This window comes from Notolepis coatsorum (assembly GCF_963971535.1).
Source record: "Notolepis coatsorum genome assembly, chromosome: 7".
Taxonomy (NCBI): domain Eukaryota; kingdom Metazoa; phylum Chordata; class Actinopteri; order Aulopiformes; family Paralepididae; genus Notolepis; species Notolepis coatsorum.
This window is the reverse complement of record NC_140171.1, coordinates 45608793-45636677: the sequence shown is the minus strand read 5'-3', so window position 1 is coordinate 45636677 and position 27885 is coordinate 45608793. Positions and strand designations below refer to the sequence as shown.

Genomic DNA, 27885 nt, shown 5'->3' with positions numbered 1-27885 from the left:
CTGCAGACACGGAGCCCTTTTCGCTTTTCATTCATAAAAAAGGAGACCCATTCGACTGCGTCTTTGCCTTTTTAGCCTCCCACTCCCTTTTCCGCTCTTCCTCCTCCTTCTGCAACGTTGTCTAAATAAAAACAATGCTCACTTAACCCCTAATGCAAGGGGGAATGCTATCATACTAAGCACAATAAATACAGTTATGATGAAGATGTATGTCATTAATTTGTCATTTATGTCCAAAAGAGAGTAAGCCCAATAGCTTTAGAATTAAGTATCTGTGATTCGAAGGAAACAGGAATGTCCCTATATAACTTAGTTCTGAGTTGTATTTCCTTTGAAACAGAAAAAGAATGTCTTACAGTTAAATGCATAAATCACTATTTATTTATTTACATTCATTTCAACCGCCAACTTTGAAGGCCATGAAGCTTGGAAGACGTTTAGCCAACAGGGGGAATTATTTTATAAATTGTTTTGCTGTATGTCATTTGAAAAGTGCCAAAGAGTTTCACATATGCATGGGATTTTCCATATTTTCTTTGCACCCCGGGCATGCAGTCTGTTTTGCCAAGTGGGTGGCCGCACAGGCCGATACAGTGCGGCTATTATTTCAGAACGGATTACGTCTTTTCTCTGATTTTGAACAGATCAGGAAAGAGTCCAACTATGCCAACGATCATTCAAATATATATGATCTATATGTATAACATGGATATAAAGGATATCCTTGCATTGAAATGACCTATTTGTGAGATTTTTATTTTCTGCAATATATATATACAATCTCAATTAATTTATAATTAATTGACATGTCATACTAAATTCAATATCAAAGCTTGTCTAATGTGCCTGTAACCCACACACCTCAGTTATATAATTAGTAAATTAACATATTACCAAATAACTTGCTTAATGCAAAACCACCAGATTTTATAAAGCGTGTTTTGAGAAATTGAAGACAATTGGGCTGTTTCTGCTACAAGAATTTTATGGGAGACCAAAACCTGAACACACTCCAACAAAATTAGCTACACCATGGAAATCAATGTGCTTGTTTATTTAGCAAAAATCAAAGGACTGCCCAAAAACTATACACCAGAGGAACAAGAAAATAAATTAAGAAAACCACAAATATAAAAGCCAACAAGAACAACAGATAATATAACAATTAATTTAACTTGTGCAATTAGACATCACTTTAACTTATAAAAGTGGACAGTCTTGCTGTCAAGGTAAACAACGCAGTAAACAATGAATGATAAAGAACACTGCTCTGAATGGAGCTCACAGGAGGATTTGATCAAGAAATAACAGAGGAGGCATCCGACACATGGAGAATGACACAGTGCAACATGTGAAGCAATGTAGATGTACAATTCCAACAACTATACACAATATACTTTTTTTAATCATCCTATACAGCTCACATGTTATGCACCTTGATTTAAAAAATCAAATTTAGTCATTTATATCTCGGTCTCAGGCAACATTTCTTGTTTATGTGTCGAAATGTTGCCTATACGTCTATATGGCAATGCAAAACACACAGCAAAGTCTTAGCGGAGTGTAAACACAATGCTTGATAATATTGTATGACTATGGACCGGTTTGGTGACATTTTCACAACCTTGTTTTAACCTCATACAGTATATATATATATATATATATATATATATATATATATATATATATATATATATATATAGCACCAAATACTTAGTAGTATTTCAAATCCGCAATGAAGACTTTTCTCATAAAGGGTACACTATCAGAGATAATGACTTGATCCATTCTTAAAGTGTCAAGTCTAGACCCCATATGCTTTCCTAGAGTCACTGACAATATACAGTGCACTGCCTGTGTCTATACAGCGTCATATGAACAATCATAGAGCCAGAGGACTGAGCAGCATTGTATGAGGTAAGTTAGACTTAGGATAATTCCACATGTTTTCAACCCAGACCCTATTTTCCTACGTTCAACCTATTCCAACCAAAGTCTTGTCATCTGCACCACGTGAGGGAGTTGTTTTGTTCTGGCTGTTCTTGTTAGCTGCAGCTGCTGACTGTTAGTGATGGCTGCAGCTGCTGACTGTTAGTGATGGCTGCAGCTGCTGACTGTTAGTGATGGCTGCAGCTATCCTGCTGACTGTTAGTGATGGCTGCAGCTACTGACTGTTAGTGATGGCTGCAGCTATCCTGCTGACTGTTAGTGATGGCTGCAGCTACTGACTGTTAGTGATGGCTGCAGCTGCTGACAGTTAGTGATGGCTGCAGCTGCTTACTGTTAGTGATGGCTGCAGCTATCCTGCTGACTGTTAGTGATGGCTGCAGCTGCTGACCGTTAGTGATGGCTGCAGCTGCTGACAGTTAGTGATGGCTGGAGCTGCTGACAGTTAGTGATGGCTGCAGCTATCCTGCTGACTGTTAGTGATGGCTGTAGCTATCCTGCTGACAGTTAGGGATGGCTGCAGCTATCCTGCTGACAGTTAGTGATGGCTGTAGCTATCCTGCTGACAGTTAGTGATGGCTGTAGCTATCCTGCTGACAGTTAGGGATGGCTGCAGCTGCTGACTGTTAGTGATGGCTGCAGCTGCTGACTGTTAGTGATGGCTGCAGCTATCCTGCTGACTGTTAGTGATGGCTGCAGCTATCCTGCTGACTGTTAGTGATGGCTGCAGCTGCTGACCGTTAGTGATGGCTGCAGCTGCTGACAGTTAGTCATGGCTGCAGCTGCTGACTGTTAGTGATGGCTGCAGCTATCCTGCTGACTGTTAGTGATGGCTGCAGCTGCTGACCGTTAGTGATGGCTGTAGCTACTGACAGTTAGTGATGGCTGCAGCTATCCTGCTGACTGTTAGTGATGGATGCAGCTATCCTGCTGATTGTTAGTGATGGGGCAACTGCGCAACTGGCAAAGAATTAACAAAAATATAAAAATGTCATTTCAGAGTATAACAAAAAGTCTGGCTCCTTTTGAGTCTTTCTTTTTTCACCTTTTGAAATGCACCAGGTTGAGCTGCAGCCAACTTGAATGCCCAGAAAAACACAACTCCCCTCATTCAAGGTCTTGACAAGACTTTGTTGTGAATTGATTGGTATGATGCCAAATTATATAAAAACAGGGGCTACGTTGAAAATAATCTGAATTATCATATAAAGTGTTTGTAAGATGGAGTTGATCAAATACAATAGTGTTTTCAAAAAGATGCAAGGGGCCAGTTGTGTAGATTAATTATAAAGGACTAAAGCATTGCTGAATGAGAGTGTGTAACCTCAAACCAGTATGTGTGTGATCAGAGAGCATAATGTCTAGCAGTGTCGAACCATAGTAAGCAGTCTGTGTTCAGTAGGATGTGTGTTTTCGCTGAGCTGAGGTCAGCCTCACAAAGTCTCCGCACTTGAAGCAGCGTAAATTGGAGTTCTCCTCCTTCCTAGGGATGTGCCAGCATTTGATACAGCGTACTCTGTATTTCTTATACCTTAAAAAAGGGGGGAGAAAGTAAAGACAATAGAAATGTTATGCTGAATATTTTCTTTCTCTTCTAGTACATTGAATGCTATTGTTCTTGTGGGTGGTCTCCAAGCAAAATACACAGAATGTTCGTAATGATAGCATGATAACAAACAATGGCCCATATGTTTTGAAGTTCTCCATATAAGTGTAGGCCTCCTTGAAGCAATATGCCACTATGGTAGAACATTTAACATGCATAGCTCAGACTCTGAACTCTGCCAAATTAAATAAATAAAAATGTATGTATGTGTATATATATATATATATATATATATATATATATATATATATATATATACACACTTGGAAAAGTATGATGCAGTATAATACACACAAAAGATTATCTGGGACACATTAATCATATGTGTTTGAAGTATAACTTTTTGCTCTGGGGTTTTCAATATTCATTGAGATAAATCATGACATATGTATCTGGGGCAGCCCATACCCACTGTTCATAAACTAATATAACGGTATGCCGATTTAGTCCTTTCAACATATGTTACAGGCTTCTTTAATATAGAGTGCAATAAGAATGAAGAATGCTCTGAAAATTCGTCTAGCCACCTTATACCACAAGCGTTACACAGCGGTGTCCCGTCCTCAGCATCCCTCCACATGGGGGTCGTCTTGGTGCAGCATGACGCACATTCTTTGATCTCTGATGGGACAAAGGGAAGATTCTTTTGTATGTTTCTATTCAGTTTATGTTACTTTACACAACATTTAGTTCCAACCACACATTGTGATTGGACAAGAGATGGTAGTGCTCATAACAGAAGTATAGCACTGCTACCTTACATTGCTTCGCAATGGGGAATTCATTGTTGTTGGAAGATCAAAGTAAAGCGTGGGTCTTTGTTTAATCTTAGGTTTGAAAAGATTATGTAAGAATGTGTGTATAAAAACAATAACACGTGCTATATACTATAGTAGTTAATTGACAAAAGGTAGTGCCAATAGCCACAATATATCACTCTCTCTCATATTGCTTAAATAGCATTAATGACTCATGTTGTTGTGGTGGTCTCTGAATAGAAGAAGTTTCAAGTTTCTTTAATAGTTGTCATACAGAAGTACAGAATACTTTTGTACAAAATGCTTCTTACTGTTGCGCTCCAGAGACTGTGCATGACAAGATAAGTATGAAATAAAGACATAGTAAAAATTAGAAGTAAAAAAAGAGGTCACAGTGTTCAGTTTAGACATATGTACAATGTTCGTAGACGTAGTTACCATACAATATACAATACTGTGCAGTGTACTAATATACAATACTATATAGTGCAAGGCATAAATGGACGAGGTGCAGTTTAGGTACAATTCACAGTAGGTGTACGAGTTGTAGTGCAAATCCTTTATCAATAAATATAAAGTGTAAGTGTGTTTGTGTGATCTAAAGTGTGGAGAGTGGGTGCTGCAGTGTGTTGTTTGTTTGAGTGAGTGTGTGCGTGTGGGTGTGTGTGCTGTGTGCATTTGATGGTTGTTGCATAGTGATTATTGTTCGTTTAGCGATTATTGTTCGTTTAGCAGCCTGATGGCCTGGGGATAGAAGCTCCTTCTGAGTCTTTCTGTGCTCGCCATAAGACTCCGGTATCGCTTGCCTGACGGCAGCAGTTCAAAGAGGCAGTTGTTCGGGTGGCTCGAGTCCTTAATAATTCTCTTAGCCTTCCCCTTGCACCGCTTGTTGTGGTGGTGGCAATGTCAATTTGGAACGCTCAAGGTGAATGTGACGACATTTCAGTATTCAAATGCAGTTGTTTTCCCAATAAACAAACACGCTTTGGTAGCACAGGTGAATATTCTTCTTCTGACCTCCAATCTGTGATGCTGTACTATAGTGTACAGCTCAATACAGAACTGAGGAGGAAATTAAAAAGGTGACTGAAAGAACCCAAGATGATGGTCTGCACTATTGTGAAATATAGCTCAATTATATTATATAATATTATACAAGTTCAGACAAACATTTTGCCTCCCATTTATGGTCAATGCTGTGACTTCAGGCGACGCATTGGCATGACATCACAAATTAAAGTCATGGTTTTGTGGTTTCCAAATTTAGGGTAATCTTCATGTTCACAAATGTTGATAAAAAAATAATGTTGATTGGGCTAACATAGGCTACAGGAATATCATGTGTAAATTGTTCAATTAAGCAGGACACCTCTTCCCATAACTACATTCAGAATGTAGCAAATAATGGCGTGTTCACTGAGATGCATTGTGAGGACTTGTGAAGGGGCACAGTGTGTTTGGATTTGTGTGCCAATTCTTTCTCCTTTTCCATTGCTCTATTATTGGGCCCTTAGGGGAACTGTTTGTTACCCATTATGGTCTTAAGGATGTTTACACAGCAGTTTCCCTAAATACCTCCTTTATTATCACTCATCAAATGTATTCCACCTGTCTGTAGTTGGGCTGCTCACTGGTCATTTGTTTTGTGATGACACCCCCTAGTGGAGAGCCACTGACACAGCATGGATATATACTATCCCGATATTGGATCTGTGAATTTCTTTTTTACAATCCCATTAACTGCAGTGAATAGGTTCGCCAAGGTGTAGATTACAGATCTGTTCCATTAAGTTTTATGTAAGCAGTGCAAATATAAACTGTTCTTACTGGAGAAGCTGGGGGCAGAGTCGCTCTCCTCCTCTGAGCTGCTGGTTCTTAGGGAACTCTGGCACGACCTTGACCTCACCCTGGACTTTCTTACACTCTTACAGAGCTCCTCGCTGGAGAAGAGACAAAGACAAAGACAAAGACAAAGACACACACACACACAATACACAATTTAAGACTATGTATGACCCTATGAAGGGAATGTACAATCAACAACTTAGTCAGTTATGCATTTCAGTTATATGTAATGATAATAATAATCATAAAAAAAAATTATTTGGACATAAGCATTTCACCTGTACTTGGAGGTGATGAGGAGGCGACACTGCTGCTCCCTGGCATCATCCAACTGTGTGTGCATCCTGAACGTCACGCCCTGGAAGTGGGGGTCTTGGACGTCAGCACTCCGGGTGGGATAAGGCTGTTTCCTTAGAGTCTTGGTGTCCGATCTCTCCATTGACTTCCATAGTAAAATTGGACATGAGAAAGTCAATTAAATTGCACATATCTGTCGGCTACTTTAACTTATGTTAAAGTGACAGGAGGGTGATGCTTTAGGTTTAGGGGACTGGACAACATAACACTCAGAAGTCAACCGTCCCACCTAAAATCCCATTAAATTGGTTTGAGAGGCACTGGTCTCTGCTTTGTTCTGCAGAAAAGACAAAACTTTTATCATAAATCGATCAATACAGACCGTATTAATTAATGTTGTGTTTCTTTTTCAAAAGTAGCCAAAAGTAAAGACCATAACCCTATCAAAACAGCAGTCAAAGTGTATATTTTCAGCACTACATTTGTTTACCGATGTTTTAAAACATTTCCGAAAATAAGAATTTATCAAAACTCTATCTCTCTTTTATCGTAGAACCACAAGGAAATGACTAAATCCAGATGTACTGCCATTGGAAAGAGGAGCTTTTTCCCTATCCATAGATGTATGAGTTGGCCATAATAAGGTAATTTATAGTTAATAATTGAATTTTGAATGTATAATTCAAATGGTTTATAATTATTACTGTATCTACAAATCCTTCTGTTTAATCATCTTCCCTTTATTCATTTGCTTAGATTTTTTGTACACATGATCTCAAGAAGGTGCTGAATGAGCTCAGTGAGCGAAATCAGAAGAACCTCAAGGTTAGAATGGTGTTATTCACCGGGAAAGATGCAAATAAAAATCATAATTTATATTCTCCTTTGTTTCATCACAATTTACTCAAGCCTAGTAACAGACACTATTCCTTACACTGGGGAATACATTCCCAAGAACATGCAAATTGACCTTGTAGAAGTGGAGCAATCTTCCATTTACTTGGGCATGTATACTGTTAGGTGACATTTCTGAAATCACAGATCAAGCCATCTTTGATCGCAAAGGATTTGAAAACAAATATTAAATATGACAGCATTATTTAAGTTTATGTTTATTTGTACAATTACTTTTGCCCCCTAAAAGACTAAAGGGCTACATGCAGTTCCTATACACAGTTCACCTGATATGGATGTGAACATCCTCAAATGAAAGCTGTCTGCACTTGAATGGGGTTGGGTTGGGACATTTACAGGGGCCAGTTTCGAATTGCAGTCTCCCGTAGGTGTTCTTTGAGAGTGGTTTTGATGTGTGAGTGTGTGATTCACATTCCTTTACAGCTTTTATAGGCCGGGCGTTCCACATTGTCAAATCCAATGTGCTGGATTTGACATCTTTCACTGTCCTAAGACTTGGGCTACTGACTGTACTGTAATCAAATGCTAATGATATATTACAGCATACATTTATTGTTGAAAGATAAGCTGTTTTCAGAAGATGTATAAGTTTCAGGTGGGTTTTAATTGAAAGATATAGAGTATAAATAGCTAGGGAAACAAAATAAATACTGATAGTCACAAGAAAACATGTACGCCACGCCTATAGATATTTTGATAAACACCCTATTTTCGTAACTACAGTATTCTGAACTTTATCAATGATATGGATACACAAAAAGGCTATGGAAAACTTGATTTGCCAAAAGGGCGGCATATTGAAACCCAGTAGTGTTTAGGCTGCATACATTTGATCCAAGCTAACATTAAAAAAAATTGGGAAACAAGTTGTATCCATGAAGCTAACATGTCATGAATCATATTGTGTAACTCAATGGATAACAGTCAAGCAAAGCTGTCAAAGTTGCTTTGAGGAGTTGAGTTGCCTCTTTCGAAAATAGGGGTCATGTACAGTTACAAATTCCAAGTTACAAATTATGTATCCTAACTCACCTCAAAGATTATACAAATCTTTTTCCAGAATGTCTTCAGCATGCAACAATGTAGCAATCTGTCCTGATGGTAATATTTCTGTCTCGCGCGCGCGTCGCTAGTTGAACTTTCAATCAGCGCGCGCGACGTGCAGCTACAGCAGCCACCACAAGACGTGCTGTTACGCCGAAAATTGCATATAGGCTACATTTCACACACTGGCCCCTGGCTTTGACCGATCTATAGGCCCCATTGATCATTTTCCTCAATCGATTATTATAATCCACCCTGATCACCTACTACTAGCCTGCTGATCTTTTTAATGTTCCATCAAAACGCTACGATCAAAACACCCATGTGCATCGGTGATCGTGCAGTTCAATAGACTGCGATTGCTTTGCACATGGTCGCTCACCTTGTAGCCTATCTCCTTTGAATGTGGCATCAACGAGATTACACGGATTGTCAGCTTATTTTGATCACAAATGTAGTCAAATGGGTTGTCACGTTGCTGCATCCATGTTGTTTTGGACTAGGTCAAGTGACAGGTGTTACTGTTTGAAGCTGATTGCCCCGGAAATCCCTGACGTAAAGTGTTTTCCTCGCCTCCCCTCGGGTTCTCAAGTGAGATGGTGTCTACAGAGTGTCCTCGCCTCCCCTCGGGTTCTCCAAGTGAGATGGATCTACAGAGTGTCCTCGCCTCCTCTCGGGTTCTCCAAGTGAGATGGATCTACAGAGTGTCCTCGCCTCCTCTCGGGTTCTCCAAGTGAGATGGATCTACAGAGTGTCCTCGCCTCCTCTCGGGTTCTCCAAGTGAGATGGATCTACACGTGGGCATTGGCCTAAAGACCAAAATACAAATACGTCGCAATGCTTTCAGTTAGAATTTTCTGTCTGAGTTCCGGGGGTGAGAAGTAATGAATTACATTTACTCGTCTCTAGTTTAACTCTGTAATTGAGTAGATTGTTTCTTAGCTGAAACTATTTTACAAGTATTTTTTATTTTAAAGCCTGTACAGTACTTCTACTTTTACTTGAGTATGTTTTATTTCTGGTCAGCATACTGAGTACAATCTGTAATTTACAGTAAAAACGTTATTCTGAACATGACTGATTTTAAAAGGGGTTAAAAGGGGATCTCTTAACCTTGGATTTTTGGTATAAATATTTACATTTACATTTAGCTGATGCTTTTATCCAAAGCGACTTACAAGTTCTGTACGACAAGTCATCAGGAAGGGTACAAATCAGCTGAGTAACAATGTTCATCAAAGTGTTGCGTGTTACAGTGTAGGTTAGTTTATTAGGACAAGTGCATGGCCGTAAGGTTAGTTAGGGTTAGGTATTTTTGATTTTTTTTTATTATTTCAGATAATGGTTGAAGAAGACTCTCTTTAGTCGACGGCGAAAGATTGGACAGGTTTCGGCTGTCCTAACTGGGGTGGGTAGTTCATTCCACCATTGTGGGGCAAGGACTGAGAATAGGCGACTTCTCTTTGATGACCCTCCCGGAGCTTGGATAGGAGTAGGTCTGAGGTGTCCAGAAGATGCAGAGCGTAGGGGTCTTGAGGGTGTGTTGTTAGAGACCATTGACCGGAGGTGGGCGGGAGCGGTTCCCTTTGCCGCACGGTATGCTAGGTCGAGGGCCTTGAAGCGGATATGTGCAGCAATGGGGAGCCAGTGCAGGTCCCTAAGAAGTGGGGTGACATGGGCCGACTTCGGTAGGTTTGAGATCAGGCGGGCCACTGCGTTCTGATTGAGTTGAAGAGGCTTGGTGGCAGTGGCCGGGAGGCCAGCGAGCAGTGCGTTGCAGTAGTCGAGGCGGGAGATGACTGTTGATTGGACGAGGAGTTGGGTGGCTTCTTTTGTTCTTGGCGGTTGGGGACACGGTCACAGCTGCATTCTCGACGGTGATGGAAAGGTCGGTCAGGGGGGAGGATTTGGCCGGCAGGTGGAGCAATTCTGTTTTGCAAAGGTTCAGTTTGAGGTGGTTGGTCGTCATCCAGGCGGAGATGTCGGACAGACGGCCGAGATCCGCTCAGAGACGTGGATATCTGAGGGAGGGAAGGAGAGGAAGAGTTGAGTATCATCGGCATAACAATGATACGAGAAGCCATGAGACGTGATAATGTTACCCAGTGATTTAGTGTAGAGGGAGAGAAGAGAAGGGGTCCTAGGACCGAGCCCTGGGGGACACCCGTCCGCAGGGGGCGGGTGGCCGACAGGGTCCCTCTCCATGACACTTGGTAGGAGCGGTCATTGTCAGGTATGATGTCAGCCATGTCAGCGCAGAGCCAGCAACTCCCATTCCTGCGAGGAGGATCTGATGGTTGACTGTCTCGAAGGCTGCAGATAGATCTAGGAGAATCAGGACAGAGGAGAGGCCTTTCGCTTTTGCTAAGTGAAGTGCCTCTGTGACCGCAATGAGGGCCGTTTCTGTGGAGTGGCCAGTCCGGAAGCCAGACTGATTAGGGTATTGGCAAAATGTTACAATATTAGGGTATGCACAAAATTTGAAATTTGATTCTAATACACAATTAAATACATTTAATACTTTTTAGAGGGCTCCTAAAATAAGATTATGCTTAAGTGACATTACTTATACATGAGTAATATATTTCAGTAGGCCTACTCTTTCCACTTCTACTGAGCTATATGCCAAGTACTACATCTATCAAAGTAAAAAAGGAAATGAAGGAAATCTGTTAAAGTATAACATTTGAAGTACAGAAATCAAATGTTTGTTTCAGTTCACCACACACTGGCATTTGCATGGTTCCAGCATTTAATTTAATTATCAAAATAATCTGGCTAAAAAGCAGAGACCATGCAATATATTTTAATCGGATTATGGGATTTTAAAGAGGACTAGGACTAGGAATAGTTTGTGGTGTCTGCTTCTAAAACAAGACATTATGCTGATTCCAGGCAAGCCAATGTGGGGTGGCAGAGACTTATCCAAACGATATAGATTTATCTAATTGGTTTCACATAAACTTCATCATCATCATTTCAATCTCTCTTTGATTGCATAGCGTAAAAAATAACATTTTGAAATAACTTTGCAGCACATAGTCTCTGTTCTGTTCTGGATTCCCCCACAAGAGGGACCCATGACTCCTAAAAGGGCTAATTACAAACTGCATGCTGGCTATCTCCTCTTCTGTGGCCAGGTCAAAATGGCAACCCTAATGAGCTGTTGACAGCAGTCCCCTACCCTCTGGAACTCTCTCCCCCCCAAATCCGCAATGCCTCAACCCTGGACACCTTCAAAACAGCTCGACGCACCTTTTCACCAAGGCTTTCCCCACTAGTTAGTTTAGATTAGATTTAGGTTTCATTATCCCTCTACCTGCCCCCTCATCCCCCCCTTACCCCTATTGCCCATTTCCCTAGCCCTCTTGATTGTGAAACAAGCTTGGGTTTCTTGAAATGCGATATCAAAATTTGATTTATTATTATTATAGTGTACATGAGCAAAAGTAAGAGCTGCTCCTCTCCCTGGGCACAGGTGTTCCCTTTATCAGTGCTGTGGTTTGTGTATGTGTGCTGTTAGCCTAGGTGTTAATATTCTTTGTTAGTTCATCCTTTGCTCTGACACTGTTGTTGTGCCACTAGTTCTAATTCTACTATTACCACAAGTTCCACAACTGTTGACAGAACCAAACCACACACACATCTTGTGGGGAGACGGGGACAAGAAAGCACTTGCATGAACATGGCATCTGACTGGTTGGACATTGCATAGTTTCATCATTGATAACAAATCCTGGGTCAGTGCCCTGATACACACTTGTTTTGGTTTTGGAAGCAAAAGTTTCACCTACAATTGTTCACAAGCGGTAAATTATTGTATATCGGCAAAACTGTGGCCATTTGTTATTTCCACAGGTCTAATATTACATGGCAATGTGCTTGTTATGTAGCCATGCTGTATGTTGTCTGTGTCCCTAATTCTCTTGTGTTCCAGGATTGGCCACCTCCTGTCTGCAGAGTGCTTAAAAGCCCTCCCCCGCCAGAAGACATGCTGGAGCAGAAGATACTGCCATCTTCCCCAACCACCACATTTCTCTTTTCATTACCTGTACTTTAATAAATACACAAACCTTGGTTTAAACATAACCATGGTTGTTTTTGTCCATTTATGTTGCTCTCCTCAGAGCTGTGGTCTTAACAAAGCTACTTTAAGATGAATCCATGACAAAAAAGGTAAAACTGGCAGTTGAACTTCTTTCATGATGGTAGTTTATTTTATTGCACAACGATTTGCAAAGGAAGTATTAACACCACATATACACGTAAACATATTTGTGCGTATATTGTACAATTACAGTAGGCCTACAAGTGAATGCCAAGTATGGTAAAAAGCATTCCAGGGTAACTTGAGACAAATTTCTTTCAAAACAGGGGTTGACAAATCCATTCACACCTGATCCAATTTAACTAATCAACACCTCATTAGTACAGCTGTGCATCTGTTGGATCCCAGAAGACATGCTATCTTGGAATTGAAACTCGAGTGTCACATAATAGAAGTGAGTAGAAGCAGTTTTAAAATGACCTCTGGTGGTGAAATGTCATGGCAAAACACTGTACACAGCTGAAACACAAGGCCGACATTAATGGCAGACATTCATAGAGCTGCAGAGACATCGTTCAGGTTTTTTGAGGAGTCCACAATACAATGTGAACAAAGCATTTTTCTGTGGTCACAGGCAGCCAGCTATAATGCGGATGCCTTCTAGTCATTACCCTTCCTGGTAAAACCATACCACTGCCCAAGTGTATTGCATTGATCGAGCATGGACCACATATACGAGCAAGAAACAGAGGGAAACATACAAATCACATATCGAGCAGAAAACGAAGAAAATGCTGATGTAAGGACTGCAACATTGCCAGGGTTGGTTGCCGGTGCCGTACTGTTGCCAAAGACAGGACAGTAAAAAAAATACACAATACAGCAGGCTTCCTCTGACCACGGAAGGCGGCTTGGTGCGTGTTGCCCTGTGAACTCCTGGAGAAACCTAAATGACGTCACGGCAGCTTTATGAATTGTCCGCCATTGTGCAATCTGTGAACTAATAACTGTTGAAACATATGTCTTGATTTATTCACTTGATTACACTTTAATAGGTTTTGTTTTTGGGCCTCAAATTAACCATCATGTTGAATATGGCGTCTTCACTATTGAAATGCTTGAATGCAATGCAGAGGAAGGAACATTTCCAGCATAGGATTGTAGGGTTACTGGAGTACTTGATGAATGTCAACAGACGTACAAATAACCTAATCTCTAATTAGATAAATATGGTAAATGCTATGTGTACAAACAATAACAGTAAATCATACACTAGTAGAAGTGACTGGAGAATGTGTTCCATGGGTTTTTGTGCGTATATGACCATTGTAAATGAGGTGTAACATGGAATGTTCCATTCAAGGGCACAGAGCTGCTGTTTGCTAAATTTTGCTTTGGATGTAAATACAATATGGTAGAAATGTTAAATTAAAATACTGTCCCTCATTTTGAAGGAAATATCAAACAACAAATTATGAGACTGAATGGTTTGAGATGTCATCTCAATTCTGGCCTGAGAACTTTTCAATACACACAAATCACAACTCTTTGATTTTAGTTGGTAACCATCCATTTCAACTTTTGTGTGTGCGTGCGTGTAACAGTACAACCCGCTCCATGTAGACTGGTGTGATAAAACCAGAGTTTTATCCATTCAGTGTGATAAAACCAGAGTCTATGTCATTTGGAGCCGTTGTCCTGTCACTGGTGGTTATTCTAGGAGCTTCTCAGCAGACAAAGGTCTTGTAGAGAGGTTGCTATGGTTTCTCCATCACAGAAGTGCATCCCTCTCGGTCTCCAACCCCTTCACTTGACCAGTGCATCATATTGCTGGTCAGCGGATAGACCCTCTCGTCTCCCTCTACGCCCCCTCTCCTCCACCTCCATCTCCGCTGTTTTTCCTCAGTGTGGTTTGGGAACATGGCCATCCACGTAGAAGTTCCTGGTGACCTTGGGCAAGGTCAGTTCGATGCCATCGAGCTCTGGGGTGAGAATGATCTGGCAGCCAAGTCGGGAGTTCTCCTGAAGCATGGGTGCCATGTCGAGCATGTCATCTTCCCTGCAGGAAGGGAGAGAGGAACAAAAGGTCAGCATAACATACTATGCTTACGTACCGCTATGGTCAGCACAACATACTAAATGCATTCCCCCTTCAGATATTTATTTCCCCACTCATTTCACACTCATCGAAGTTGTCGAAGGGTAGAGCCCTTTCTCAGCACAACCCAGCTCCTTAGGGCAATAAATTGACCCCGCCCTCTTTTCTTGATTTTGTCCGAGGGAAGCAACAATTGTGTTTGGAGGATCAAGGAAAAGAGGGCGGGGCTTGAGATAGGTAAATGATGTAAGGCCACTGTAAAAAGCCTTTTATCATGCTCAAACATATTTCTTTGCTTTAGGTTCACTGTGGAATAGGTTTCAGCATTTGTTTCAGAGCTTGTACAACTAAAGGCCCCATTAACTTTACATTCGTTTTGTGGGTATCCAGTAGGAACAACAACATGGATAATTTGTAAGTAGGAAATAGGGCTAGGGGTTCAAAATCCTTAAGTTACTCTTTAACTGTACACTTATATGAAGGAAATAAGAGTATCTATCTACCACCTATCCCCTTGGTTAAATAAGAAAGAAATAATAGGATCTACCCCCTATTTCCTTGGTTACCGGTAAATAAGAAGGAAATAAGAGTATCTACCCCTATCCCCTTGGTTAAATAAGAAGGAAATAAGAGTATCTACCCCCTAACCTCTTGGTTAAATATGGCCCAACCCACTGCCAATGATATAGACAGTTTCACTGGAATTCTGTTGCTAGGGAACAGTATTTCAGCTAATGCAGGGGTTCTCAAATTTTTATACCACGACCCCATTTTATTTAGGATTTCTTATTGCGACCCCACACCCACACTTAACACATTAACTGCCACGCTTCTATCCATCAATGTATGATCACTGCCACCAGTCTAAGCCTATGGAGATGTTCACCTTCTTTGCAGGGCTATAACTTTTTAAATTGTATTGCTAAATTGACATTACTATGGCCCATTCAACATCGATTATCTATCATTCAGGATGTAGGAACGTTATACTTTTTCATTCATATATTCATACGAAAATACCGTCTAGAATAAGTATGTTTTTATCGTTTTCTGCAGTAATTCCTAGAACGCTAGTTATAGGCCTAAACCAGTGGTCACCAACCTTTTTAAGCCCAAGATCACTTATTTTTTTTTTTTTGGTGAAGGCAAGATCTACCTATTGAAGCGTTGAGAGAAAAAGACAGCCAAGATTGTACTTTAAACTAAATGACCTTTATTTGCCTGTATTCTAATTACATGCAACGCTTTGGTCCAACATTAAAACGTCAAAGTAGAACTGTAATATGTACTTTCTCAGTCAGTGCTAAGTGCAGTCATCTTATGCAGCATCACTTTTCACATCAAAACAAAAGTAGAACTGTAATGTGGACTCTCATATTATTACATTAGAAAATGCTAATTGTAAATATGTTTGTCAAAGTAAAACTGTAATATGTACTTTCTCAGTCAGTGCTAAGTGCAGTAATCTTATGCAGCATCACTTTTCACATCAAAACAAAAGTAGAACTGCAATGTGGACTCTCAGGGAAAGATTAAAAAAAGTAGAACTGTAATGTGGACTCTCATATTATTACATTAGAAAATGCTAATTGTAAATATGTTTGTCAAAGTAAAACTGTAATATGTACTTTCTCAGTCAGTGCTAAGTGCAGTAATCTTATGCAGCATCACTTTTCACATCAAAACAAAAGTAGAACTGCAATGTGGACTCTCAGGGAAAGATTTAAAAAAAAAAAAAAAAAAAAAAAAAAAAAATTACATATTTTTTTTAGGGAAAGATCTACAGGGAAGGTCTCAAAGATCGACCAGTCGTTGGTGACCACTGGCCTAAACGCATAATATAGATTATCGATTGCAGTTTATTCGCAATACACGCTATATTAAAAAATCCAACTGAATACGATCCTAAACGTTATGACTCATCATGCGCGGGGATGAAAGGGGGGGGGGGGGGGGGGTCGTTTATAATTCCGTGATAGTCAGTAAATGCTTTATGTAGTATGGGTGATATATTGATCAGAGCGGTTTGCATTTCAAAGAATAAACAATCAAGCTGAAAGTAACGTTACTGTCCTTTTACCGGTCGCCGATGAGACTGGAGGAAAAAGATCCCACTTATTTGACGTCGATCGACTAGATCCATTTCTGGTTTGTATGGCGCAATAAACGCCCAAATCATATTGATTATTGAGTTATGGCAGCGATCCATATACACGGATGTGTGTCTAGAGTCCCGCAACGATATGCGACTGCCGGACGGATTTCCCAGATGCACCGAGATCACCAGAGATCCATTTCCGGTTGTAACTCGCCCGATCATCCACCAGGCGGCGGTATTGATGATAACGTCAGGCTGGATGGATGAAAAATGAATGGATATAGCGAATAAAATAAATATCGATTAAAACCCGAGAGTCTTGGCGCCCAGAGCATGGCGAGTTAACCCGGACTATCTCGGGTTTGGCCTCCAAAGGGTTAATATTATCAACAAAAGCAACATAATTGTTTCTGTATACACATTTATAAAACAAGGTATATTTAGCCAAAATATGTTGCCAGAACATTAAAAAAATTAAGAAAATGCATTCACATGCGCTTTTCAAGAATAAAAAAACTAGACTTAATGGGAAGGGTGTGCTTGTACATTTTAACACAGTTCCATGATACGTGGCTGTGTTTCCTTTTTACCCCCTTGAATGCCCAGCACCACTTCAATGTTAACGTTAATATCGCCTAATCTATGTTTTAAATTATGGCTATGTGTCTAATCTGCCCGTCGCATTATCAATGACCCATTCCAGTCAACATTGTCGAAGCGGATTGTTTTTTTATCGGTTCATTTCCGTTTTTTTTTCTTTTTTCTTTTTTATCTTTTTTATCTTTTTCCCCCTCCATTTCCCTCCGATTTTTTTCCCATCCCAATGTTAGTCGTTATGCCAATTCCCAATCCCCTTCCTGGTCGCTGCGCACTTACCCCCCACAGTCAGATCATCTGGGAGAGTGGAGGCTATCACGTGCTTCCTCCGACACACGTCCAGCCAATCAACCGCTTCTTTTCACCTGGCAGCGCGGATATTCTCCGAGAGGGCGTAGCGTGTGGAAGGATCACACTATCCCACTCAGGTCCCATCCGCGCTTAGCAGGCGCCCCGACCGAACTGTAGGAGTCGCTGTTTACAACGACCCGGACCCACCCCGGCAGCTTCTCCCACCCTCTAATACTGCCAATTGTATTAGTGTGAACGGCCAGCCAAGCTGGTGACAACCCCGGAGCTGTGAGCTGGACTCGAACAGGCGAATCCAGCTCACAGCTCCGGGGTTGGTGACGAACGCAATCTCCGCTACGCCACCTAACCGCCCCTTCATTTCCGTTTTATATCATTTTGAAAAGCCCTCGTTTTCACGGAAATAAGAGATTCCATGATAATCGCCCTGTACTGGAATATTCTAGAACGTTGTCATTTTTCGGCCTATTTATGAATCGTTTTCAAATAAACGCTAGATTATCGATAGTATATGTGTACGTGTGCACGCTGGTGCCGCGCGCTGAAAATCGATTCTCTCGGTTCCTGATCGCTTTTACAGTCAAACAGCCATATCACATTATAGGGGGAAAGCTTATATCTCCGTGAAAACGGGTCTGATTATCCTAATACTGGTAAAATAGATTCCTTACCTGAGATCAGATGGTATCCAAATGGATTATTCCAATTCCTGATCGCCATTCCAAAAATCGATCCTTTTATTGATCCACCGCGTATACTGTAATCCCCGCTGCTCTGAGGGTTCAGAATGAAGCTGATCGACTCCGGTCACATGCGTGAGAAGTAAAATGTGGAGTCCGGGTTTTTTTTTCTCATGCCTTTTCATTGAGTCCAATCCAAAAGGGTGAATTACCATCTGAGAGACGATAGGGGGCGCTTTTTTCACATCTGAGCGCCTGGAGTGGCTGATTTACCAACGGTAGACTCGGTTGATGAAATATGAATTCAGATTGCTAATTAAAAAAAATATTCTCGTGATGGGCATTCAACCCGCGGGGGGTAAACCCGAGAAAACTCGGGTTGGGCAATCAAAGTGTTAATGTCAGTGCCGAAAATCCGGCCTCACAGAGGTATACCATATAAATACAAATATGGTAACGTGGTTGTGAATTTTAAAAAAAACTGTGGTTGGTTTAAGAGATAGATGGTTATGATCATCAGAGCACTAGTGTTGGGTGAAACAGATACAAGCCGCGCTTTGTTTTATTACTGTTTTTACAGTTTGGCTCAGCACCAAGAAACGGAGGATGTGCGTTATTTATTTTTTCTGAAACAGATACTAGCCACAGATTCAGGGTCAGATATTTTCCCTTTGTACAAATTGCTAAGGTTATGGAATGTAAGGAAAATCTGATCGTAGGTCTGCGATTGAAGCCAGGGCCCTCATTTATCAATAATGCGTAGAATAAGTGTTCTATTTTTGTTTGTTTATTTTTTGGAATTTAGAATGTCTCTACGCACAGAAAAATCGGGGTGCATACACAGGTCCTACGCACACCAGCAAGTACTCCGTGTTGATAAATGCCACTTGTTCTATGCTCCGCGCTCGTGCACAATTTTAAGTATTTGCATACAGAAGCGCCTCTAATTAACCATATGGTAATGAAACACCCCCATGGAATGTAGAATAATGGACTAAACGGACTTGAAACTTCACTGAGAGCGAGTCCTCCGTGATCAATCTCGCTTTCAGTGAAGTTGTTTCAATGGAGGTTGTAACTGAGGGGTACAATTCCCTGACTGTATTGATAAGTATGGTATCATTAAACCACTACCGCTTTATGTACTTTAATTACTGGCCATACAGTACACGATATATGAATATGATGAACACTTCCCACAATGAAATCGGTTCCAGTCAAAGGTATTAATCAAGTATTTAATGGAGCAAAAGGTACATAGGATACTTTACATTATTCTTTGAATGCACTTGTAAGGCAAAGGAGTATGCGTAGGCAAATCAATAACGAATGTCCATTCTCTGGTTACGCAGGAGGTAATTATACAACCTGAATCTTAGGGAATTATATCTATGGTACACTAGTAATAGCGGGAGATACTGGAAGGGGTTCCCACTGGTTGTAAGCCAGCAAGGGGGTAGAAGATCTGTCGGTAGTAGGACGTCTGGTCAACGATGACTAGGGAGACTTCAGGTACAGAAGCTGGTGCAGTAGTCTCTTGATCCACAGACGAATACAGCTTGGTTCTCTTGTAGACTGTAGCTCTACAGTGAAGAAAGCTAGGCGGCCTCAGGCTCTCTGAGCGCCGACTCGACTTGACTCCTCTCGGGGTAAATCCAACACGTGCAGGCGTCGGCGATTATCCGCTCCATAAATCATAGGACCAAAGCAAATATATTCCAGCCGCAAAGGGCTATGTAGTCGTTGGGTAGATTAATCCAGTGTACATGTCCATACGGTTCTCGCCTAGATCTCCTCGGGTGAAAGCGCCATGCGGTCGGCCCAGCCTGGATAAGAACTCTAGCTAATACGAGAAAGCGTTGGAGATGCTGGTCACTATAGAATTCTAACCGCACGATACACTATACACAAATAGACTATTAAAGACTCAATAGAAATATGTCGCACTCGACGGTATAGCGCCAAACTCTGACAATTCAGTTATTAATTTGCACGCGGTCTCGATGCTCTATTCTGAGGCCAAACAGGCCATACTTCACCGCACGTTGTATCGTGGGTGAGGCTTCAACTTATCGGTAACATACTAAAAGGACGAAGGGTACGGAGGTAAGGGGCTAAGGGGCTTCTACATTCACCTGTGCCGTATTTATACGCACGGTGCACAAATAGTGCCACTCTCATTTCTGTCGCCGTATCCCTGGGCAGGGCCGGGGCAAGTACAGACATGTCGTGTCGGTGACTTTGAACTTGGCTCCGGGGGCCGGTCCCTGGCGCCGGTGGACCACTGTCCAATAGGAGAATGAACTATTATGGGCTGGACTAAAGGGATATTCCGTGTATATGTACAAGGAATATACAAGGGATATCAAACGATATACAAATACTATGCAATATATATCAATAAATAAATATATATATTCGGTTTAATCTGATCCTTTGTAACAGCCGCCCCCTAATTAGTCCCACCTAATTAGCTAAGCAGAGACAGATTAACCGCACTGTCCACTACTCAATGTCTGCTGTGAGGGTCAGTCAGTTCACAAAGTCATGGGGTCATGGTCGTCATCGATAGTATCGGGGAGCCTTGGCAGTTCTATTAGCCTCGCCACGGGTCGGGTGTAGGTCCGCCCTTGGACGAGCACTTCAGCTGCTCGGACCTTTTCCGTCGGCACCGGTGATCACTTTGCTTACGCGGCCAGCCGGCCACATAGCTCGGGGTAGTGACTGGTCGATAATCATGACGACTGTTCCTTCTGTCAAATTGTCTCTCTCTTTTACCCATTTCTGGCGGGTCTGTAGAGACAGTAGGTAGTGGAGTAGGAAGCTGTTCCAAAACTTGTCAGCCAATACTTGACTGTACCTCCACATTCTTCGGCCGTTCGCTTCTTCAGGCCTGTACATTGTCTGTGGTAGCGCGGGGTCCAGCCGCCCCATCAAGAGTGTGTTGGGGGTGACTGGGTCGACATCTGCTACATCACTTGAGACGTAACCGAGGGGCTTTGAGTTCAATACTCCCTCGATCTCCGTGAGGACTGTCATTAGGGCTTCTTCCGCCACGGTCTGGGCCCCAAGCACGGCGTACAGGGCTGTCTTTATTGAACGTACTTCTCGTTCCCAAGTTCCACCGAAGTGAGGTGCGTTCGGGGGATTAAACTGGAAGTCAATCTGGGATGGAGCGAGGTGGGTCTTAAGTTCTGGGCCCATAGCTTGGAAGCTCTCTCAGCTCTCTTTCTCCGCCTTTGAAGTTTGTCCCGTGATCAGACAACAATATAGACGGTTTGCCTTTCCGCGATGTGAATCTTCGGAAGGCCATAAGGAATGAGTCTGTGCTCATGGTTGGAAGGAGTTCTATATGTATCGCTCGGGTGGTCATGCATTTGAATACAATACCCCACCGCTTCTCGGTTCCTCTTCCTTTCTTTATATACAGCGGGCCGAAACAGTCCATACCGGTGGAGTGAAAAGGCTTGTCGCCGAGTCGGAGGCGACAGGGAGGTAGGTCAGCCATCCGGGGTATACTGGGCTGCGCTCGCCACTTACGACAGTCTAGACAGGTTCGCTGGAAGCGCCGCACTGCTTCTCTCCCTTGCAGTATCCAATAACGACGTCTGATCTCCGCGAAGACTCTCTCTGCCCCGGCGTGATGCACATCCTCGTCGTATTTCTTTATGATCAGCTCTGTGACCTTGTGTCGGCTGTTCAAGACTATCGGGTACTTGACGTCATCCGGTAAGTCTGGGGCTCTCCGCAGATGACCACCCACTCTGATGAGACTATGGGCGTATGGACTCTCGGGTGCTAGGTGGAGCAGTCTGCTGTCTGATGGGACGGGCTTTGCTCCCTGTAGACAGTCTAGCTCATCGGGGAACGAGTCTCTCTGGGCTCGTTGTAGTAGAAGAAGTTCTGCTTCTTCGTAGTCAGCTGCTGAAATGTCAGTAGTGGGCTGAACCTCTGGGTGGTGCCACAGAAATGTCTTTAGCTGCGCACTCTCTAGGGTGAGGCAATCGTCTATGTCGGGGTCTGTGGAGACGAGTGTGTTCAATCCACAGAACACAGATTTCTTGTTTTCGGCCTCCTCTTTACTCGCCTCCCGTGGGGTGGGTGTAGGCCACTCTTCTTCCGGGAGCTTGAGAAACTCTGGTCCGTCACTGTATGGGTTGTGACGGGTGAGGTCATCCAGGGACATTCCCCGGGTGATGACGTCAGCTGGGTTGTGTTTTGTGTCCACATACCTCCAGCTTGCTACTTCTGTTAAATCTTGAATCTCTGTGACTCTGACTCCCACGAAGACCTTGTATCTGCACGAATCAGACCGGATCCATGTGAGTACTGTCGTGGAGTCTGACCACAAGATTGTTCTTTGCACCGGAATGGTGAGTTCACGTTGGATTAACGTGGCGAGGTGCGCTCCTGCTAGGGCTGCGCAGAGCTCTAGACGCGGGATAGATTGTTGCTTTCGTGGGGCTATTCTTGAGCGAGCCAGGATGAAAGCAGTATGTATTTCTCCTCCCTCCTCTCGGGCACGCAAGTAGGCCACCGAACCGTAGGCTACTTCGGAGGCGTCGCTGAAGACGTGCAGGTCCATCTGGCACGTCTCCGGCCTCACTGTGGGTGGGAAGTAGCTGCGGCGTATGTTAACACCTGGGAGTGAGCTGAGTTCCGTCTCCCACTCTCTCCATGTGGATGCAAGGTGTTCGGGTATGGGGTCGTCCCAGCCCTGGTCCTTGTCCCATAACGCTCTTACAATCATCTTTGCCCTGGTGGTGTAAGGTAGAATACATCCCAACGGGTCATATTGTCTGGCGAGTGTTCTGTATACACTCCGTCTGGTGGTCGGTAGTGCAGTCGACCTTCCCTGCTCCTTGGTCAGGGGTGTGTGTTTATAATGGAGCGAGTCTGTTTTGAAGCGCCAGACTAGTCCTAATGTCATTTCTTGGGCTTCTCCTGGGATGGTCGCCATCCAGGTCTCGCTGCTTGCTGCCTTGTCCTCGGGGGAGAGGCTGCGCAATACTTGCGGGTCGCTGCTGGCCCACTGCCTGAGATCAAAGCCGCCTTTGATCAGGGAGGCGCGGAGCTTGAGTAGAAGGGCCTCGGCTTCTTCTGGCGTCGAGACGCTTTGCAGACAGTTGTCCACGTAGAAACTATTTTCTACACTTTTTCGGACCTCTTCATCAGCTGCTGGGTCCTCTGCGACGTGTTTTTGCAGTGCAAACGTAGCACAGCATGGGCTGCATGTGGTTCCGAAAGGGAGGACTTCCCATTGATAGATGGCTGGTTGCTCATCCCCGATCCTCTCTCTCCATAGGAACCGCAGCAGGGGCTTGTCCTCTGGGGAGAGGCTGCGCAATACTGGGGGGTCGCTGCTGGCCCGCTGCCGGAGATCAAAGCCGTCTTTGATCAGGGAGGCGCGGAGCAGCGCACGACGTCGCCAGTCAATTTTCTTTGTGTCCCGCTGTGATTCGCTTGTTAATCTCAGCGCGGTACACAGTCTCTTGAGCGGGGTCTCTGGCTAGGCGCCGCTCTGTGTTCAATAGATACCGCTCCGTCGCTTCTTTTGGGGCGTGGAAGGTGGGCATACCCTCTCGCCTCAAGAGTGGAGTTGCGTATCTCATCACTCCGTTGACTTTGACTCTCTTTGTCCCTTGCTCGAGGAGTGCTATGGCGTAAATGTCTTCCTTGGAGCGAATGTCTTTCTTTTCGTTCTTAAAGGGCATTGTCTCTAGTGTCCATAGCCTCTCGACATGCTGTAGGAGGGTGGTGTCTTCTTCTGTCACTCTGGAGTGGAGGCAGTTAGTGGCTGCTGTTCGGTTAAGAGACTTAGCGAGGGGGCCTTGTAATGTCCATCCTAGGCGGGTCTCGACTGCTGCAGGACAGCCTCTGGGCCCTGTGTGGACCCGGTCTATCGGGACTATGAGGTCTGCATGGTCGGAGCCTATCAGCAGGGTCGGGGTGGCACCGTCTATGAGCGGGATAGGTAGTTGACGCAGGTGCACATATTTATCCATCAGCTTGGCGATGGGGTAGGTGTACTGCGACAGGCCTATTTCTTGGCTGGTGAAAGCATTAGTAATCCTATACCGTCTCTCTGGCTGCCCGCTTGCTGCGATAGTGAAGGAGACATTCTCGCCCTTTATCGTCTTTAGATCTCTTCTTATTGTCCGAATCGTCATCTGGTTTTCGCTCCCCCGCAGCCCCAGCTGGGCCGCAGCGGATGCGAGGAGAAGGGTCTTCTCTGACCCGTCGTCAAGGACGGCGTAAGTGTCCATGACCTTGTCTTGGTAACTCAGTGTTACGCGGACCACCTTTAAGAGCACTCGGGCGCCCCCGCTGCTGGCGGGGTCAATGTACATAACACTTGCCTTTGTGCTGCTTGAGGGTGCGGGCTTTCTTCTGTTACTGTCGTGTAGGACATCTAGGTGGGCTCCGTCACACCGACTACACCTCTTCTTTAAGCGGCACTCGGCTGCCATGTGACTGCGCGCACATCGGTAACAGCGTCGGTTGGACTTTATCCATTGACCCACTTCGTCGGCGGTCATCTTCTTGAATGTGTCACATTGTGACAACCAGTGTTCTTTCTCGCAGTACGGGCACACCATCTTCCACTTCTCTTTCATCGAGGGGGTACTGTGGTTCTTGCTGCTCGGTACTGGTTCTGATTGGTGCATGACAGTCACCAATCTTCGGCCATCGTTTGCTCTCCTAGGTCCCTCTCTGGAGCTTGGTGTGCTCCGCACGAACGTATCCAATCGCAGGCTGCTGACTTCTCTCGCCAGGAAGTCGGCTAGGTCTAGGAGGGATGGCTCGGGACCGTTAGGATCACGGTGATCTCTTTGCCGCCTGAAGCGCTCTTGTCGGGCGGGCGGAAGCTTCTCTAAAATCCTCTCGACATTAGAGTTTGCGTATAGTTCGTGCATACCCTTTTCTCGTTGCGCCCCCAGCATCCCTACCAGGGATTGTACCTTGATAGACAGGTCGTCTAGTGAGCGATTGTCTGTTGCTGGGGGTAGGCGGTCAATATGCCTTATCTCTTGTATTACGTAGTCCCATATGCGTCCATATCTTTGGTCGAGTGCTGCTAGAGCCGCTGTGTATGGGGTAGTAGAGGTGGCATAGGCCAGCGCTATATTGTGCGCTCGGGGCACCTTGAGGTGCTTCAATAGGATAGCATACTTGTGGCGTTCATCAGCTACATCAGCCATCATTGTCTCTAAGCACATCCGTAGCTCCGTGTACTGTGCTCTGCTCTCATGGGTGAAGTCTGGAAACGTCGGTGTGCCAATGTATGATGCCGTAGATGGCTGGCACATCGGTGAGCGTTGGAAGAGAGGCCTCCTAGGCGAGTCTCCTCTTACGCCTCTCGGTGGGCTGGTACCGCGTATCCAGGTGCTATTCCTCGGGACTGGTCGTGCGTCAATCTCACCCGTGAATTGAGTCGAGGGTCTGTAGCGCAGAGCCGCGGGGGTAGAGCCTGGGCTGTACTGGACCTCCTGGTCCTGTGGAGTACTGTGCTGCTGTTGGGCTTGACTCTCCTCCTCTCCCTCTTCTTCTTCCTCTGTCAGGTCCTCTAGATCCTGTAGTCGTCTATTTAGCCTCTCCGCGGTGTATACCGTTCCTTCCTTGTAGCTGGGTCTCACTGGGACCGGTCGGGGAAGGAGTTCGGAGGGGGGTATAGGCTCTCTCTGGTGGTCGGGCTCAGGGTCGCTTGATCGGTTAGGGGAGGGTGCCCTTGACCCGTGTCTTGACGAGGCCCTGGAACCCCGTGCGGAGGGAGGGGGTGTTGCCCTGGCGATCAGCTGCTCCATTAGCTGCGCTTGTAATCGGTCGCGCTCGGCTTCGCGCTTGGTGAGAGCGATGTCGCGCTCTGCTTCTCTTTGGGCACCGGCAGCGGCGCGCTGGGCTTCGGCGGCGGCGCGCTGGGCTTCGGCGTGGTCTCTTACCATATTCTCTTCCGTCTGAAGGCGTCTAATCTCTAGACGTATACGATCTTCGTCGCTCCGTTGCTGCGCTTGGAGGCGTTCTCTTTCCATGGAAGAATGTTCGCGCTCACTAAGCGTCTGTGCTTGGAGTCGATCGCGCTCTGTTGAGGCTGCTAGGCTGGCGAGGAACGCCTGTGCCAGCATCTTGTCCGCCTCGCTGGGGGAAGACGCTGGTTGAGGTGATCCGCTCCTGGCAGTACTCGTTGGAGATGCGTTCTCCTGCGGGGAGTCCTGGAGCTCTATCTCCTGGGCGCTCTCCTCTTCTTGTACCGGGCAGAGTTCCATCTCTGGAGGGTTGTCTTTCTCCTGGAGCTCTCCGGGGACTACTTCTTCGGTCTTGGCGGGGGGTAAAGTCGTGTCAGTTCCCTCCTGGTCCCTACCGTGAGCTTGGTCAGTTACATTAGAACCCACTAGGGCCTCTGTTGGCGGGGTAGCCTGGTTGATAGGGTCGGACATAATTTTACTTTCTACCTTTTCCGCGTTTACCGTCTGTAGAAGGCTAGGTAGTATACTGGCAACGTAATCCTCTAAGTACTGAGGTGGCTGCCGTCTACGCTGCGGGCGATCTACTTTAGGAGGACCGTTTTGTGGAGTGTTCATCATAGGCCATTTCAATATTAATACCACTATATTAATATTACACTAGTTATTCTCCGGCTCGAAGGACCAATTGTAACTGAGGGGTACAATTCCCTGACTGTATTGATAAGTATGGTATCATTAAACCACTACCGCTTTATGTACTTTAATTACTGGCCATACAGTACACGATATATGAATATGATGAACACTTCCCACAATGAAATCGGTTCCAGTCAAAGGTATTAATCAAGTATTTAATGGAGCAAAAGGTACATAGGATACTTTACATTATTCTTTGAATGCACTTGTAAGGCAAAGGAGTATGCGTAGGCAAATCAATAACGAATGTCCATTCTCTGGTTACGCAGGAGGTAATTATACAACCTGAATCTTAGGGAATTATATCTATGGTACACTAGTAATAGCGGGAGATACTGGAAGGGGTTCCCACTGGTTGTAAGCCAGCAAGGGGGTAGAAGATCTGTCGGTAGTAGGACGTCTGGTCAACGATGACTAGGGAGACTTCAGGTACAGAAGCCGGTGCAGTAGTCTCTTGATCCACAGACGAATACAGCTTGGTTCTCTTGTAGACTGTAGCTCTACAGTGAAGAAAGCTAGGCGGCCTCAGGCTCTCTGAGCGCCGACTCGACTTGACTCCTCTCGGGGTAAATCCAACACGTGCAGGCGTCGGCGATTATCCGCTCCATAAATCATAGGACCAAAGCAAATATATTCCAGCCGCAAAGGGCTATGTAGTCGTCGGGTAGATTAATCCAGTGTACATGTCCATACGGTTCTCGCCTAGATCTCCTCGGGTGAAAGCGCCATGCGGTCGGCCCAGCCTGGATAAGAACTCTAGCTAATACGAGAAAGCGTTGGAGATGCTGGTCACTATAGAATTCTAACCGCACGATACACTATACACAAATAGACTATTAAAGACTCAATAGAAATATGTCGCACTCGACAGTATAGCGCCAAACTCTGACAATTCAGTTATTAATTCGCACGCGGTCTCGATGCTCTATTCTGAGGCCAAACAGGCCATACTTCACTGCACGTTGTATCGTGGGTGAGGCTTC

The 27885-nt window shown here is 44.3% G+C and overlaps 1 protein-coding gene across 1 annotated transcript in view; it reads right to left on the bottom strand.

Moving 5' to 3' along the window:
* Positions 1 to 12615: 12615 nt before the first annotated feature.
* Positions 12616 to 27885, bottom strand: part of fdx2 (ferredoxin 2) — a gene marked incomplete at its 5' end in the record, with an annotated part of 29416 nt that continues 14146 nt past the window's right edge. The window contains one exon of the mRNA XM_084317938.1: positions 12616 to 14519. Coding sequence (XP_084174064.1) covers positions 14363 to 14519 — 157 coding nt within the window. The 3' untranslated portion in view covers positions 12616 to 14362. The remainder of the gene's footprint in view (positions 14520 to 27885) is intronic.